Genomic DNA, 18,135 nt, shown 5'->3' on the forward strand with positions numbered 1-18,135 from the left:
TATATACCACTTCATAGTGCTTTATAGCCCTTTCTAAGTGGTTTATAGAGTCAGCATATTGCCCCCAACAGACTGGGTCCTCATTTTACTGACCTCAGAAGGATGGAAGGCTGAGTCAACCTTGAGCCCTGTCAGGATCAAACTCCAGACTGTGGGCAGAGTTAGCTTGCAATACGGCATTCTAAACACTGCGCCACCATGACTCTAAACAATCTAAGTGTGAGTGTATAACCTGCCAAGGATAAAGTCAGCTAAATAAATAGACCTTTAAAAAATTTGAAGAAAATTACCCAAGCCCAACTCAATGGAGGAAGTAAAACTTTTATTCAAATATCATAGTACAGGGCACATTTCTTTTCAGCTTGATTTTGTTTTTGTTGGGTATTTTTTTTGTTTTTGTTTCTTAGCTTTTTTTAAAAAAAAAAAAGAAAAAAGAAAAGAAGAACACAATTCCCCTCCCCACCAGCACTTTTACAGTGTTCACACAGTACTTGTGCATTTTCTGCTTTGTTTTTTTTGTCTGTATTCTACAGACTATCCTTGATGTAAACGTTGTTTGAGCAAAGCTATGACAATGAGGATCTTACTACATATGCCCCAAGTCTATTATATAAAACAAAAGCTTTGTTATATATGTAGAGATAGAACTTTCGTATATACAATTAGTCAAGATAATATTGCCAGCTGCTTCCAATACAGATCAAATATTTTGACTGTTTTTTACTTAACTCACATTGGCATCACACAAGGGCATCGGCAAGTGTGGTTAAAAAAAAAGTCAATATGGTAGTTAAGACAGTATAGTCAAAGCTTGGCCTCTTTTTAAATGTGCGTTATATAAAACACAGGTGGAGTTTTGATTGCACCATTGTGGGTCACCATCTTGACTTTTTTGGATCATATCCTGCAGTCACCCTTGGGTCATAACAGGAATACAGCTTCACACTGTAAACTGTAACCCATGGTTTCCCAACCTTGGAAACTTTATGACGTGTGGACTTCAACTCCCAAAATTCCCCAGCTGCTGCTGGCTGGAGAATTCTGGGAGTTGAAGTCCACACGTCATAAAGTTTCCAAGGTTGGGAAACCCTGTTGTAACTCAAAGCTGAAAGCCTTCAGTCTTTAGCATAGCTCATGTGTCTGACCTCCTGGAATTTGCAGTCCCAGTCAGTAGCCATTAGTTTCAATCCTACTTTGTTTGCCCCTGAAATTAGTTAAGACACATAAAGAAGACTGAAGGCTTTTTTTTTTTTAAGTAAAGGAACGTGGCTGAAATTTCAGCAAAAAGAAAAAAAGAATTTCCATGTTCAGAACTGGAACTTCAAAACATAGGCAGTTTGGCCCTCCCTCTCTACCAAGAAGACAAAAAAACCCCTCCAGTTTTATAAAGAGAAAGTCTTTGGATTGATCTGGCAATCTGCATAATACAATAGAAGAGGCCTTTCCCCTCCCTTTTACTCCACTGCTCTTTTCAGCATAACTGTGAGGTAACAAATACCTTCCTACAAAATATATATCATAATAGAATAGAATAATAATATAATATGCTTGTGTCTGTCATATATATAAAACAAAATACTTTACAAAATGGAGACTGGGTTGGTGCTCAGTTTAACAGTCCAATACTTGCCAAAACCAACACAGTAATACCCGAGCAGCCCAATGCCCCTTTTCTTTTGACACAGAGAACTGATTTTGTGATGAAAGTTGCAAAAAAGGATAGTTGAAGTAACAGTACGTACACCATATGCCATGCATATTTTGTTTCCAGATTGTTGGTTTAAAAAAAAAAAAAGAGGTTGGGAATCTTGCACTTATTTTGTTATAAATGTGCACCTTGCATTAACCTCTCTGAAAAGAAAGAATGCAATAAGAAAAGTAAAATAATTTATAAAAGAAAGAGAGGTGGGGGGCGGGAGAGATGCAGCCTCTTTATCTAGTTTATCTCAATTGCATCCAATAGTGACTGTGAAAACTAACATTCCTTATTTGGATGTTTTTCTGCTTCAAAATGGGTGGTTGCAAATACCAGGGGATGGGGAAGGAGCAGCTCCTAGAGTTCCTCAAAGAGTGGTCCTCAGGGTCCCAGGGATGAGAGGAGGAGCTGGCACTGTTGCTTTGAAAAGAGGACAGGCAGGAAGGAAAATGTGCATCTCAGTAGAAAGAAGGAAATGAAGGGGACAGAGAAGCAAAACAAGGAAGTCTTCCAAGCAGCAGCTGCCATTTCTAGTCAAGATTCCTTCTCTCACACTGTAGATACCAACGTGCCACTGCCGCTGTGGAACAGAAAGAAAAAGCACACAATTCGGCCCAAACTCACTTCACCAGAAAGAGAGAGAGACAGAGAGATAATAACCAAGAATAGATGGAGTAGCACCAAGTAAGTAAGCTGCAATTCATTGATACTGGAATTAGGGAGCAAGGGTAGAGAGAGGGTGGGCAGGGAGCAATGAGTAGACAATTTGCAGCTTCATTGCCGCTCAGAAAGGGCAGCTTCTCTTAGTAGCAGAACCACTACATTAGAAGTGGTTGCCATACTCAGAAAACAAAAGGAAAAGAAGATTAGGTTGCTGCTCTGTGACATCTAATTGCTTGGATGTGGATTCTGCATTCATTCCTGGTTTTATAAGGGGCATTTCCATCACCGTGTCTCAGTTTGAAGGCCACAGGAAAAAAAAGTGTAGTCTAACAAATATGTAACTAGAGATGCAAGAAGAGCCAAATGTGGAATCTACTATTCATTCCTGCTTCAAAAAAAACCCATACTCTGTTTAACTGGGAATATTGCATTTAAAACTCAAGTTGTGTCCCAGTGAACAAATGACTCATGAATGCACTGCAGAAAACGGAGACATGTTGTGTGGTGCACCTTCAGTTAATTCAATCCACCAACCATGTCTGTTGAGAATGCCTATGGCCCTGCATGAGTTGCAATGCAACATAAAGAATAGTCATATTTTCCTGTCACTGCACACAGCAGGGGAAACTCTGCGGTAATTAACACAGTGGCATTCAATAAAGCTCATCTTCCTTTTAAGGCTGACTAACAGGAAGAATGAAAAAGGATACTTTATGGAATGATGATGTGCAAGAGGTCTGGACATGAGAAAAAAATGCAAACAAAAATGACTGCTGCAAAAAAACGTAGAGAAACTGATATCATACAATGTAAAGAGGAAAAAAAAGGATGATTACAAAGAAGAGAGCAAGGAAAAAATGTAATGGAGAAAATGCAAAGCAATTTTGACGGGAATCAAAATTGTTTTGGAAGTGTGTGAAAAGGAGCCTCCAGTAGTGTAAATAAAATAATTAATGAATGGTTCAACATTTAGTAGGGAGTAAGTCGTGGATGCATGCTGTGTTAGTTGTTTAATGTATTTATGAATAAATATATAAGTAACTAGACATTCTGTCACCCATTGAGTCATTGTTTCAGAGATATTTCCTTACCTAAATAGAGAAACAGAATAACTATAGGTGGGCAAAAAACCAAGAATGATTTCTTTTATCTTTCTTCCCTCCCTCCCTCCCTTCCTCCTAGAATTCCTGCCAGCTTCCTCATTTGCTTTGCTTGTGGGAAGCTTTCCAGGGAGAAAGTCTGTGGGCAAACTGGCAGGGACTTGCAAGTCCAGGGTTAGCAGGCAGGTAAGTGGCTGTTGCCAGGTAGGAGAGTGAATACAGGAGTGTGGAAGAGGAATGGTGTGGATTAGGGAGGGCATGTGGGATTGTGCAGGAGGTGCACAGGTTGGGTGTGCAGGGGTGTGGTGCATGTTGGGAGGGGAACATGGAGGTGAGCGAGAGGTGCCATGTGGATTGGGGCAGACACACAGGAATGCAGCAGAAGTCAGGAAGGGAGCATAAGGATGTGCAGATGGTCATAGTGGCACAAACAAAGAGGGGCTGGGAAGGTTGTAGGTGTGGGGGAGACTTAAACTGAGCAACCTGCAACTTTTCCTGCTGGCCTCTCCACTGGCTTGTGGGAAGCTGTCAGGAAGCATTGGAAATGAAGATCATGTGACTGCAGCCGAGTGTGGCAGTGAAGTGGTGCTAAATTTGCAGCAGCACAACTGCACTGAAGTGACCACACCTTTCCCAAATTTCATTCCCAAGGGAGTAACTAATCCTGGCATTCTATACATTAGCCCATTTGAGGTGCCTGGGTTCAATAATTGTTGCCCTATGACCGCACCATTTTGCCCAGTTCATGACAATGAGAAAGACAGATGCTTATGGTGACATTTGAAGACGTGCTGATTGAAAATGTGGGCACATCCTATATTTGCAGAAGATGCTATGCTGTTGGCTAAGGAGCCAAATTATATGCTAGTGAACTGAAACACATTATATGATGCCACAAGCATACAAGTACAAATAAAGGAAAATATTTGAAGTTCATGGTTGAAATGAAGGGTCCTTTGGTACCCTCTGAGCTTGGTTGTTTTCTGGCAGTCGTTTCATTACCCAAACTAGGTAATATCATCATTAGTGCTAGTCTGGGTAACATCATCACTAACACTGATGATGTTCCCCAGTTCAGGTAATGAAACATCTGGAAGGGAACAACCAAGCTCAGAGAACAGCAAGGACCCCTCAGGTATAGAAGTCTGAGAATTAATGTATCAAAGATCAATGTAATTTTGTTTGACATGGAAGATGGAGTGAATGAATTCAATTAATTCATAAATAACAACACACACACACACACCAGGAAAAGTAGATGAATTCTGCATCTTGGCAGAATGTTTATTAAAGATGAGAAAATGGATGAGGAAAATGTCCTTTCCCCTACTTAGTTATATGGAAGTAAGAGTTGGGAATGTCAGGAAAAACATAAAAGTCAATCGAATGCAATGAGTATAGTTAGTTTGGAAAAACAAGAAGAGATAGGATCAAAAACGTATGAACATAAATGTGAACCACCTACAAAAAGGTGACCAGCAGGAAAGAAATGAGTTGAAATAATGAATAAAATTTATAAAACAAAGGAAGAGTGAGTGGGTTAACAGGAAGAACACCAAGGAAGTTGTGGTTGAATGCAAGAACCTTCAAAAAAGAGATGAGAAGTTTAAAGAATGAATGTATGAAGTGGGGTATAGATATAGCAGAAGTCATGCCACAAGGATAGAAAAGTATAATGAGATATTCCTTGTTATTTATTTGCAGCATTTTTATACAGCCCACTCAAATGAGTCTGAGCAAGGTGCATAAACATTTTCTGTATTTTTGCATAATACTGGCTTGAAAGGGAAAAATCATGTGGGCTATATATGTGTGAGAACATTTCAATTCAAGAAAATAATAATAATAATAAAAGTGAAGATCCTCAGTGTAATTTATATCCTTTTTGTGAAGAGCCAGAGCCAAATCCATTTGAAAATACAAGCAATTATGCCATGCCTTGCTCAAAAAAAAACCCCCAGGGGATTTGGCCCCTGGACTCACAGTTCCTGCATGCTTTAAAAACATGTGGTTCTCTGGGAATTTCTTTCATTCAAGCTTCTGTTAGGCTGTGTGACCAATCTGGAAAGCTAAGCCAAGATTGGACCTGAGAGGTTGGACTTTAATGGGAAAAATTGCAGAGCTGCATGCTAGACTAAGGAGAGTAAAAAAAGAAAAAAAAATTCAACTTCTGTATAATTTTCAGGACGCTATATAGGGCATGTCAGTGAAACCACCAGAAATTGCATTTGACGTCACTTTTAAAATTTTGCCCAAACTTTAGCTTCTCATATTGAAACGAACTCTGTAGATTCATAATGGATTTGAAAATGAAGTATCTTACCTGCTTGAGGGTCTTGCCCCATAGTCATCCAGTCCCTGCAGAAAAAAAAAACCAAAGGGGGGGGGGATATCAGCTATGGAACCATAATGCATTTGCCACAAATATAGCAATGGAAGTTATGCATCTGCCTTGTCCCAACAGCCTCCCAAGGCATAGTCAAAGTACTTGGTCTCAAAAGTACGACAAAAGACATTGGCCAAAAACAAAAAAAAAAATTATGTTCATTTCACCAGAGGGTGATCTTTTATGGCAGATCTGCGAGATTAAAAATAGTCTCCAACATAAAGACATGCAGTGCAAGGATGCTAAAAAGGGATTGTGAAAAATGCTATGCACATTGCAAAAACGCTCTGTGGTGAATACAGCTTGATAGCATTTCAGTTCCTGATGGAGGAAAGCTGAATCCTCCATCTCTTTTGCATGTCATCTTCTCTTCAGAGAGAGGTAGAACAGATGAAGTCAAAGCAGCCATGCACAGTGAAATGCAGCCTGCTACTTTCATTGCTGCTCTCTGATGCATCCAGGGAAGAGAAGAAAAAAAATAATAAAAGTGCTTATTTTTCCCTTTTTTGGTGAAGTCTAATCATACAGCTACTGTAGATGGAGTGAAACATATTTGAGTCCTACTATGTTGTATGACAGTGTATAGGTAGTCCTTGACATATGACCACAACTGAGCCCAAAATTTCTGCTGCTAAGCAAAACAGTTGTTAAATGAGTTTTGCCCCCATGTTAAGACCTTTCTTGCCACAGTGGTTGTTAAGTTAGTAACGTGGTTGTTAAGCGAATCTGGCTTTCCCATTGACTTTGCTTGTTGCAAAAGATGATCAAATGACCTCGGGACATTGCAACGGTCACAAACCATGCCAATTGCCAAATTTTGATCATGTGACCATGGGGAAGCTGCAACGGTTGTAATTTGGAAAACTGGTCATAAGTCACTTTTTTCAGTGTCGTTGTAACTTTGAATGGTCACTAAATAAATGGTTGTAAGTCGAGTACTACCCATACTAAATTGTGAGTCTTTGAACATGGCTGACCTACAACTCCTATCACAGCCAGCATCATCCAGTGATGAAAATGTTGGGGAACTGAAGATCAAGTAATATCAAAAATGCCGCCAGTTCCCGATTCTTGATGTAAAAGGAATCATAATCTTGGATAGTTCTAGGGATTTTCCGCCAGCCTGAACTAATATACCCTTACTCCTGTTCAGACCTATGAAGATATTTGGCTCAACTACAGTACTTGTAATCAGTTTTCACCTGATTACGGGAATAAATATTCTAAACAAAAATATAAAACGTTAGATCAGATGTCAGCTGTTCAGGCAGCCTGTAGTTGAAATGGAAGGACTATACTCAAATATATTCAAAAAGTACCATGGTAGCCTCTTAATTGGTATATGTGTGTATTAACGATAAGTCACATTCTTCTTTTGCTGTGATCCTTGGCTCTGACATGTGTCTAGCCAGAGAAAAAGGGGCTTCTGAATGAAAATCCCTGACTTGAGCATCAAAGCTCGCCATTAAAGAAATCCAACGTCTTTCTAGCCAAAGCCACTATTATTCTGTAACTTATCTCTTCACAGCACACTCTGACAAAGATACTGAATTCTAAAGACCCCAAGAAAAGTATGGACTCTTATGCTTAGAAAGTCTCTGGTAGTGTAACCTCTTTACAGCCAAAAATAGTGCCTTCATTCTAATGCTAAGTATTCTTGGGCTGGTACCATTCTTCTCAGTTTGCTACCCTTGATAGGAGATAAACATTTTAATGTGGTTTTCCAACAAAATTAAATTCAAAGTGATTTACCTCCCACCCACCCATCCTTCTTTGCCTACTAATGTGTATTCTGTTTCTGTGTCCTTCATCTTATTTTCCTTGTCTCCATCCACCCATTAGCTGGTGTTAATCTTCTCAAACCTCTAGAGACACCACATGGAAGGTCCAAGGGAGAGGGGATGGGGGAAAAATAAGCATTGTTGGCCTAAAAGCCATTGAATTCTGCAGCTAGATACAGGTAGAACAGCCATATGTTACCAGTTGGGTATTTACATTGCCCTTTCCTGCCAGTCTTTCTGCCTTACCCATCACTAATTTGCCAATCAGTTAATTCTTTACCTCTACCCATACTATATTGCTTTTTTGACAGCTGTTTACATTTGTTTTTTAATAAGCCTTTCATCTCACTGGCTTCTTGCGAATGAGGAAGATGGGGAGCCAGGATACACGTGTTAGGTAAGCCACAAAGATGCTTGAAGCAGAAAACAGGCTTTTGAAACCCCAATGGAAACATTGCGTTCTTGGGACTTACGGCTGTTGACCTAGAATAAGGCTGGTAGGAGGCAGGTGACACTGGGAAGAGGCCACGGGAATATTCATTAATTGCACAACCGTAGGGCATAAGGTACTCCTATAAATAATGAATACAAGCAACCTGTTGGCAAGATAAGCCTCACCTGCTTGTACGAATACCTGTGTTACGAAACAGAAATTTTTAGGAAGGTTCACTTCAGCAATGGTGCAACCAGATCTACTTTTAGCAAGGCAGCCTCCTACCTACCCACAATGTACACACCGCACCTTTGATTTTTGGCCCAAGTTTCCTTCTGGTGATCAGCTTCAAAACATAATGGCAACAGTAATGTCATTTGATTGTTGGGTTGCGTGTGGAAGATAACTTTGCAGATTTAGCACAAAGAAGGCAGAATAACTGCTACATCAAAGGAAGCGGCTTACTCACTTCCCGTCCTAGCTTTCAACATTGCAGAAGAATTTTCCAAACAATTAGAGGGAGGCAACAGAAAGAGTTATCAGGGTTATACCAATGGCATTATTAAGAAATAGTACCACAAGGATCCGACCAATTCAAATAGTTATAAAGTCTAACAATAAGGAGTTGGGTGGGTTTGGAAATCTTGTTGTTCATTGCCCAAAGAACATTTCACAGAATCAAGCATCTCATCACAAGGCTTCCCTATCCTACAGGGGAAAATAATGAGTTCAGACGGATATTGCAAGTTGGCTTAGTTGAAAACAAGAGCCGGTAGTCCATCGGTGGGCTAATCTGAAGTTTGTTCCATTCAAACCACAGTTCACATGGACTAGCTTTACTCAGACATTGGTCTGAACCACGTTTATGGCTTAGTAGTCTGTGAACCAGACTTCTATGGCTTGTTACCCAAATCACAGTTAAAATACGCTTTATTAATACTCAGCTAGAACCCTCTCGTTTCATTGTACCAGCTGTAGAAAAAGTTGCAGTGCCAATTCCTCCTTTATTCTTCGTAATCAGAGCAGCTATATTTAAATGATCTAAAACCCATTTCATTCTCACCAATCCATACAGCCATTTGATTTAAGCCATTTTTTGATGGTCAACGACCATTTCAAAAATTTAGTACAAATAAAGATTTAAACCATACCCAACCAAAAGTAGAAGACATGTACCACTGACACCTGCAGAATGGGTTATCTGAACTGGTTCTCTGAAAATCCACCTTCCCTCTCCACTGAAGGAGCCTTAGAATCTACCTCTGGTAGAGTCTCTCCTGATTGGTGTATTCACTCACAATGGTTAGGCCCCCTCTCCTCTGAGTTGAAAAGGTGTCTCACCTGGGGGAATGCTGGCGCCGCCACGCTGTACGGCCTCTGTTTGAAAGTGCTGACATTTGGTGTTTGGAAAGTTCGGGAGGACATGCTGTAGTCGGGAGGGGGGATATCGTCTTTGTCCAATAGGTTGCCTGTACTACTGCTTTTCCCCTGGCTGAAGACATAAACACATTTAGTCAGCATCTCCTCTGTGGCAGAATTTTGCAAACAGAGTACACTTTATAAGCCATTAAGACTTGCCTCATTCCTTGCACGCAGACAAAATTAGGATTCTTCAGATTCTCTTCCTCCCACATGTCTTTCTCTATGGGAACCTACTCAGAATCACTAAGGGAACATCCTCCTCCTGTCACCACCAAGGCCTGGAAGCCTTTCCATCCGGGGCCATATGCGTTCATTATGTTTACCACATGAAACACTGTCGTAGGACTTTTTCCACCCAATATATTCACACTGGCTTGCCCCAGATCATACATGCATGCGTACACACACATATATGTATCTCTGTATGTACAAATACATACAGAGTATGTATACACCCACGCAAAGAGGCCCCATGTACATTTTCACAGCAGAGCCTGAAATCTTAGTTTGAGAAACATGAAGCCAGTCTAATAAAATTCCTAATGAAAGATAAGCCAGAAGAGGGCAATGCAGGACAGATCCCGCTTCTGGCTAAATAAACACAGGGCTTGTCTGTTTGAGTATAAACATTATTCAAATGTCAGATGATTGCACTGCATCCATGAAAAAACACTTTCTTACCTCATGTGTAATCTATCGCTCCCATCACTGTCCAACACACGTGTGTAGGAGAAAGGAAACCAGCCTCTCCTATAACACAAGTAGGAAAAAAAAGAGAAAAAGATCCATGTTTTTTCCCCCCATTCAGTGAAGGGGATACTGAAGAAGGAATATTAAGCCATTAGAATTTCAGTATTCTGTAGCCAAAGTAGAGATGCCTATAAGCCACTTCTCTCAATACAGTGTAGTAATCTCCAGGACGTATAAGCCTCAAAGCTTAGCTATGCAGTCAAAATGAACCAATCTTCTCTGTGTTCCCATTACAGTATAACCTCAGTTTGGACTATTGACAGCAGAAACAGAAAACAGAATGTGTCAGAGAAAGAAAGGCACAATAGATACTCTCTCATCAGCCCTAAGCCTAAAGAGGACACAGTGAGACCCAGTGAAGTCCAGTTCTTTATTTGTTTCATCTGGTTACTCGTTAGGAAATATCTCCTTAGTTCTAGGTTGCTTCTCTCCTTGATTAGTTTCCATCCATTGTTTCTTGTTTTGCCTTCTGGTGCTTTGGAAAATAGTTTGACCCGCTCTTCTTCGTGGCAACCCCTCTAATATTGGAAAATTGTTGTCATGTCATTCTCAGTCCTTCTTTTCACTAGACTAGATAAACCCAATTCCTGCAACTGTTCTTCATATGTTTTAGTCTACAGCTCCCTAATTATCTTTGTTACTCTTTTCTGCACTCTTTCCAGAGTTTCTACATCTTATTTATAATATGGAGACCAAAACTGGATGCAGTATTCTAAGGGTGGTCTTAATAAGGCTTTATAATAAGGCATTATATATTATTTTCAATTATTTAATAGACCGAATCTTGCCAGACTAAAGCTATAAGCTTCTAACCTAATAGATATACCCTGGTGTTTATCCAGGGTACACCTGAAACTCTTCCTACCTAACTGCCTCCCCTTCCCATACCCTGTGCAATCTCTTGTTTTAGGCCCCTCTCTGGAACGTGCTGCCTTCTCCCTGGGAAGCCACAGTTCTCTTGTGGACATGCCATTTCCTCCAGCTGTATATTTCATCTCATATCTGTACTATTCAAAAGCCCTACTCATTGAACTAGCTTTTGAGTACCCACAAAGCTTTCTCCATGCATTCCATTTTCTATGGGAAGAATCCAAAATGCCTCTTAATTTTTAATCCTAGTCTTGAATAAATTAAATATCCTCCAGTTGAAAGAAAGATTAAAAAAAGAAAACAACCCAATAAAGAAATTGTCACTTCAAAATGCTTACTAGGTTATTTACTCTCCATTCTATGACATGACACAGTTTACGAGGCAGTAGTATGGTTGAGGTCATCCTTTCTTCCTATAATTCTTTTTATCTCCAGCAACTCCATGAAGAATGGTGATGATGTAAGGGAGGCCTGGGGATGAATTGTTTGGCCACTTCTTTCAAAAAGTAGGGAACTGTGGACAGCTTTTTAGAAATATGTCCCCTTCCATATGCATGAACTGCACCAGTGCTGCTTCTCTCTGTGCCTTTGACTCTGTCCCTCATGGAAGGTCTTTGGCAAGTGATTTACTCCAAATTTACTCCCAGATCAGCTGCTCTTTCAGAAGATAGTCACTTCCCAGTGGTGGGAATTCTTGCAGGATCCAATCTGGGTCGGTCACCGGGACCAGAGATTTTGTCTTCCAAGCTTTCAGACTTGCACTGGAGCCCATCTCCAAGGAATTTCTCTGCCTAGGCTGGAGAGACATTTCCTGAAGATGGGCTCCAGACTGAGTCTGAAAACTCGGAAGACAAAACCTCTGGTCCCAGTGACCGACCCAGATTGAATCCTGCAACATTATCCTCGGACACGTATATTCGCCTTCATTCATGTGGGAATTCTTGCCTCATCTTGCCTTCCAGTTCCTTGGATTCCTCCCACTCCTCCCAAAGGCAGGGAGCCATTACACCTTGCTATCCTTCCCCACCCTGCCAACGTGACAGCTTTGCTACTTCAGTGCAGTAACTTTGCTTTTTTTTTTTTCTTGCCAGAAAACAAATGTAGGGAAGCAAAGGCAAGGAGGGAGGCTGTGGGGAATAAGACACCAGATGAACATTTTTGAACTCCCCTCCCACTGGCCAGCTGGGCAAAAGCGCCAGCAAGCTTCATGGCAGCCAAGAAGTATGATCGCAACTGAGAATTTAGGGAGTGAAAGCATTAGCGATGTAGAAGTGTCTTCAGACAGATTTATAAGGAACTGAACATATACTCCACCTGTCAATTGCTTTAAAAATGTTCAAAATGTCACATTACTGAATGTTGATGGTTTGCCAGTGAACTTCAGCAGAGTGGCTTTGGGAATGTGCAACAGGATGATGATGCCAAAAAGGGCTGGAGGCATATTCAGCATGCGTGTTACAGTAAGAAGGGGACATTAGAACAGAAGACAGTATTTGAATACAGGTAGTCCTCGACTTGCGTTTAGTGACCATTTGAAGTTACAATGGCACTGAAAAAGTGACTTATGACCGTTTTTCACATTTACGACCTTTGTAGCATTCCTCATGGTCACGTGATCAAAATTCAGATGCTTGGCAACTCACTCATGTTTATGATGGTTGCAGTGTCCAGTGGGCATGTGATCCGCTTTTGCGACCTTCTGACAAGCAAATGGGTGGGGAAGCCAGATTCACTTTACAACCGTGTTAGTAACTTAACAACTGCCATGCTTCACTTAACGACTGTGGCAAAAAAGATTGTAAAATCGGGCAAAACTCACTTAACCAAACTCACTGTCTTGTATAGCAACAGAAATGTTGGGCTCGATTGAGGTCGTATGTTGAGGACTACCTGTATCTAGAATGATTTAATCCTGGATCTTTTAAAGGAAAGCTGCTAATATGTGTGGCAGTTTCCCCAAATGGCCACAGGTGTCTTACTGCCATCTGTGCTTTTACTTTGTGAAGCAAGATTTTCTTGCTGTCCAAATTTATTGTGCACAGTCTTACCAGCCAGCTACTTTGACACCTTGCCAGCTTTCCGGGTCACCCCATGGACAGTGGACACTTGGGCTAAAAAAATGAATGACCAGATCAGCAGATTTCCACCCTCACTAAGGCTTCCTAATCTGGTTCTGCTAATTATGACAACCATTTGCTTGGCAACTGGCATTTGTTGTTAAGCCAGTCACAAATTGCATGGACAAAGGAGTAAAGGTATGGCTATATTTAGTGAACAATGGAAAAAAGACCGGAGCTCCAGATTTAGAGCTTTAAATACTGAAATGTGGGGAAGGAAAGAAGAAAAAAAAAAAAGATAAATATTCAGTATCTATGAAAGCGCTTACCTACACAACTGTTGCCAAGGAAGACTTTTTTTTTTTGCCCTAATCCTAAGCAAACCTATTATGCCAAAGCAAACCTGCTGGAGGGATCCACCCCAGCGACAGCTTTTATTCCTAGTTACACTACAGACTCTCCAGGAATTAAAAGCCTACAATTTCTGCCCTCCCTCTTCATTTTTTTTCTGGCATTCCCCAGCGTGGGAGCTGTGTTGTTGAGGGCAGAACTGTTTATTATACATTCCATTTCTTGGCACATCAACTTCGGTTTTGGCTACCAGAGCAAAGATTTCCAAATCAGGGTAAGGAAAAAAGTTCATTGGAAAGTCACGCTACGTTTTAAGCATAAAGAATAATAATTTGTCTTAGGCTCAAAGCTCATCAGAGTTCCCTAATGTAAAATATTGACTTGCGGTGTTTGTCTCCTCTCTTTCTTTGATTTTGCATTGACTTTTTAACACAGATGCAAAATGCTGGAACTGTCATTGCAATTTCTGTAGCAATGTCACACTGGGGAAAAGACCAAAATGACGAAGAGGATCACACATGAGACAGCCCACACTTTGCTCTACCTACAGCACCCCAGCATACCCAAATTGTACCCCTGAACCTTGGGGACAAAAGGAAGCATGGCTTTGGGTGTCTGAGGATGGCTCAGAACAGGCAATTGTCACTACCCTTCCGGGGCTCTGAGAGGTTTAAAAGTTAAGTTACAGTCCATAACATTGATTATGCCCACCACTGTGCTAAGAAAGCAATTGAATCCTGAAGAAAACACCTTAATATCATCAGAAGGAAAGAAAAACCAATTCTGAGGCCCACAAACTGACAAGCATACTCACAATTTGGTCTTTTCACTCTCTCCATAATGCCAGCCATCTCGGGCCTCAGGCACTAGCAACGTAATAAGGTCTCCTTCCTTGAAGCTCAGAAGGGTGCTGTTGTCCCCAGCAGCATGAGAGAAAATGGCTCGCACTCTTGTTCGGCCATTTTTTTCTAGTCCTGCCGCCATGGAGCTGGAACGGGGAAGTGTCTTGTTTTCAGCTGAAAGACAAGACAGAGATTGAGTCCACTCTTTTCGATAAATAAACCTTTTTTTTTGTTACTTTACTACTGTGCTAATACTTCAGTTACCGGAGAAAGTTTGTCATTTTTTTAAAAAAATAAAAGATTGCAGATTGCAGATTTACAGGTAATCCTCGACTTGCGACCGTTCATTTAGTAACGGTTTGAAATCGCAACAGCACTGTGACTTACAACTGGTCCTCACAGTTATGACTCTCACATGCACGTGTTTAAAATTCAGGTGCTGGCAACCAGCATATATTTAGGACGTTTGCACTATCTCAGAGTCATGTGACTGCCATTTCCCTGACAGCTTCCGAAAAGCAAAATCAGTGGGGAATCCGGAATCATTTAATGACATGATTCACCAAATAACTGCGGTGATTCACTTCACAATTGTGACTAAAAGATAGTTAAAATCATCATAATCTAAAACATTTATCTCTTGATCATAAATGTCAATGAATTTGTAAAGCAAAAGAAAATACCAAATTTCCTGATAAAACACCCACACAGATATGATGTACTTTTTAAAACAAACATTACCTAGTGCTAGATACTTGTGCATTATGTAGAATTATTAATAATCATAATTATGGCATATGAGGGACACAGTGGCTCAGTGGCTAAGACACTGAGCTTGTCGATCTTAAGGTCAGCAATTCAGTGGTTCGAATCCCTAGTGCCGCATAGCAGGGTGAGCTCCCGTTACTTGTCCCAGCTTCTGCCAACTTAGCAGTTCGAAAGCACGTAAAAAATGCAAGTAGAAAAATAGGGACCACTTTTGGTGGGAAGGTAACAGCGTTCCATGCGCCTTTGGCGTTTAGTCATGCCAGCCACATGACCACGGAGATGTCTTCGGACAGCGCTGGCTCTTTGACTTTGAAATGGAGATGAGCACCACCTCCTAGAGTCGGGAATGACTAGCACATATGTGCGAGGGGAACCTTTACCTTTACCTTCATTATGGCATAAAAGGAAGCAATGAAAATTGTCTTTTTGTTATTATGGTTCTTTTAATGGTTATGCTTGAATTATGCTGATTATTTAGCTGTGTTTTAATTGTGTATGCCAACCAGAGTCAGAGGCGTGAGATGGCTAGCTATATAAATTCAACAAATAAATAGTAACACAGTACAATAACCTCATCATGTTCCATGCAATGAGTACTTCGTTTCTTGCTGGAACCAAGCAATACAGCCATAGTATCGGGGCTCATATAATCTCAGTAGGTGGTAACATCTGGTTGACTTTCTCTGAGCTCCAAGCTAAACAGGGAAGGCCAGGGAAGGCCTCGGATGAGAAAACTTTCATGGAATGCTTGTGCTACTGACTAGCCTGGAAGCTGAAACACATCCCAGCAGGTAGCAGTGGAAAACTACTTCTCTAGTGTTGTCAGGAATGCTGCAAACTGTGTCCATGAAACTGAGCCTGTTTCAAAGGTACGTTTTACCTTAGTCACAAGATAATAAACATTGCAGAGTGATGTCAGTCTAAAGGAGACATTGTTCACCACTGTTCCTAGTATGATGCAAAAGAACCAAGCCTGCTGCACCACTTTGGAGATACAGCTTTGTTGTTCATAGCTTTTGTAGGAAAAAAGCTTCTTCTTCAGGTATGTGCAAACATCTGACTCATCAACTTCTATTGTGTAAGGCTTGCAAATAAGAAACAAGCACATCTAATTAATTTCTGACAAAGCAAACTGACAAAAATTTCTGTCAGCAAACCTGATGCAATTTTTGAACTGTCTTAGCTCCCCAAATTTTCAGTGCTTTCTCAATACCAGTTCTTGTTTCTACCAGCAGAAAGATAGGAGATCTAGCTGGACCCTTTTAAAAGACTCAACATGAGAAATGCTTTAGAAGTTGGTGCCATTTTTGTGCTTCTATGCCAGCTTTCTCCAAATCTCTTGGGACTGTTGCGATGGCTGGGGATTTAGGGACCTGTAGTTTTTGCACAGGTGGAAAGCCTGGAGAAAGTTTTAGGCCCTTTCTCCTACTGCAGGGGTGTCAAACTGGCGGCCCGCAGGCTGATGCGTCATATGCAGGCCACACCCACCCCAGCTCCGTGAAGGGAAAAAAGGTTGTGAAACGTCACAGGATATCAATGTGACGCCGTGAGTTTGACACCCGTGTCCTACTGTGTTGCTCTATGGGAGTTCAATGGCCATCTCACCCACAACCTGACATATGTGGTCCTCCAAAATGGAGGGAAGGGGAGAGAGAAATAATCTCTTACAAGAATGACTTACTGGCTGCATAGCTGTTTTTCGGCATTACACTTTTACGCACAGGGAGAGTATTGGAGTAAGAGTCACTCAATTGCTTCTGAGTTTGTGGTGGGGATAAGGACTTCGGCTGAGGCGGCTTTCGGTCAGGCCAATGGCTGTAATCTTCACCTTCTGAGCCAGAGACGCCATTCATTACTGGAATGGTCTCTTGTGCAGACATTCGCTGGAGAAAGAATGGGGAGAGAGAGAGAGAGAGAGAAACACAGATATGATGCTCGATACAAGCGTTCGTTTCGCACAACCATTCTGCCTTGTTCAGAAAATATTACAGGTAGTCTACATCATGCTGCGCTCTCATTTTTCCCACCACTTCCTCCTTAATTCTTTATTTTTCCTGGCAGAGAGTTGGAAAGAACAATTACTGATTAAGGAGGAAAAGATGGAGCACAGTGTATTTTGACTGGCAGACTGGGGAAATAAGTAGTCCCATCAAACGGCTTAAACCTGTACAGGTAGTCCTTGAATTACAACCATTCATTTAGTGACCATTTGAAGTTACAATGGCACTGAAAAAAGTGATTGGTTTTCACACTTACGATTGCTGCAATATCCCAGTGGTCACGTGATCAATATTCAGATGTTTGGTGACTAGCATGTATTTATAATGCCTTGGAATATACTGTCCAGTGGTAAAATCCTATTTTTTTTACTACCGGTTCTGTGGGTGTGGCTTGATGGACGTGGTGTGGCTTGGTGGGTGTGCAGGGGAAGGATACTGCAAAATCTCCATTCCCACCCCACTCCAGGGGAAGGATACTGCAAAATCTCCATTCCCACCCCACTCTGGAGCCAGCCAGAGCTGGTATTTGCCGGTTATCCTACTACTCAAAATTTCCGCTACTGGTTCTCCAGAACCTGTCAGAACCTGATGGATTTCACCCCTGGTACTGTCCTAAGATCATGTGATCACCTTTTGTGATCATCTGACAAGTAAAGTCAATGGGGAAGCTGGATTCACTTAACAACAGTGCTACTAACTTAACAACTACAGTGATTCACTTAACAACTGTGGCAAGTTATAAAATGGGGCAAAGCTCACTTAACATCTGTCTTGCTTAGCCACAGAAATTTTGGGCTCAACTGTGATCGTAAATTGAGGGCTACCTGTAATATGACCTCAAATCATGGCTCTTCTTAAGCTAGCTTGAAGATATTCAACTTTGCCCAGAAGGACATGCCAAAATAAAACCATTCTTACCAGGATATACCACATTGTATAATAGCTGTCAGAGTACTATGAGTTCAGCTGCTTTGTGCTCAAGTTTGCAAATCTGTTTAACTTAGAAGTTCTTCACA

The 18,135-nt window shown here is 41.1% G+C and overlaps 1 protein-coding gene across 1 annotated transcript in view; it reads right to left on the bottom strand.

Moving 5' to 3' along the window:
- The window catches only part of BAIAP2 (BAR/IMD domain containing adaptor protein 2), a 183,160-nt gene that overhangs the window by 13,021 nt on the left and 152,004 nt on the right, over window positions 1-18,135 (bottom strand). The window contains exons 9-13 of the mRNA XM_034412786.3: window positions 16,801-17,002; window positions 14,324-14,525; window positions 10,163-10,231; window positions 9,401-9,551; window positions 5,783-5,817 (exon numbers count right to left, since the gene is read on the bottom strand). Coding sequence (XP_034268677.2) covers window positions 5,783-5,817; window positions 9,401-9,551; window positions 10,163-10,231; window positions 14,324-14,525; window positions 16,801-17,002 — 659 coding nt within the window. The remainder of the gene's footprint in view (window positions 1-5,782; window positions 5,818-9,400; window positions 9,552-10,162; window positions 10,232-14,323; window positions 14,526-16,800; window positions 17,003-18,135) is intronic.

Source organism: Pantherophis guttatus, chromosome 2 (genome assembly GCF_059756535.1).
Source record: "Pantherophis guttatus breed Tessera chromosome 2, ASM5975653v1, whole genome shotgun sequence".
In the NCBI taxonomy this organism is placed as follows: domain Eukaryota; kingdom Metazoa; phylum Chordata; class Lepidosauria; order Squamata; family Colubridae; genus Pantherophis; species Pantherophis guttatus.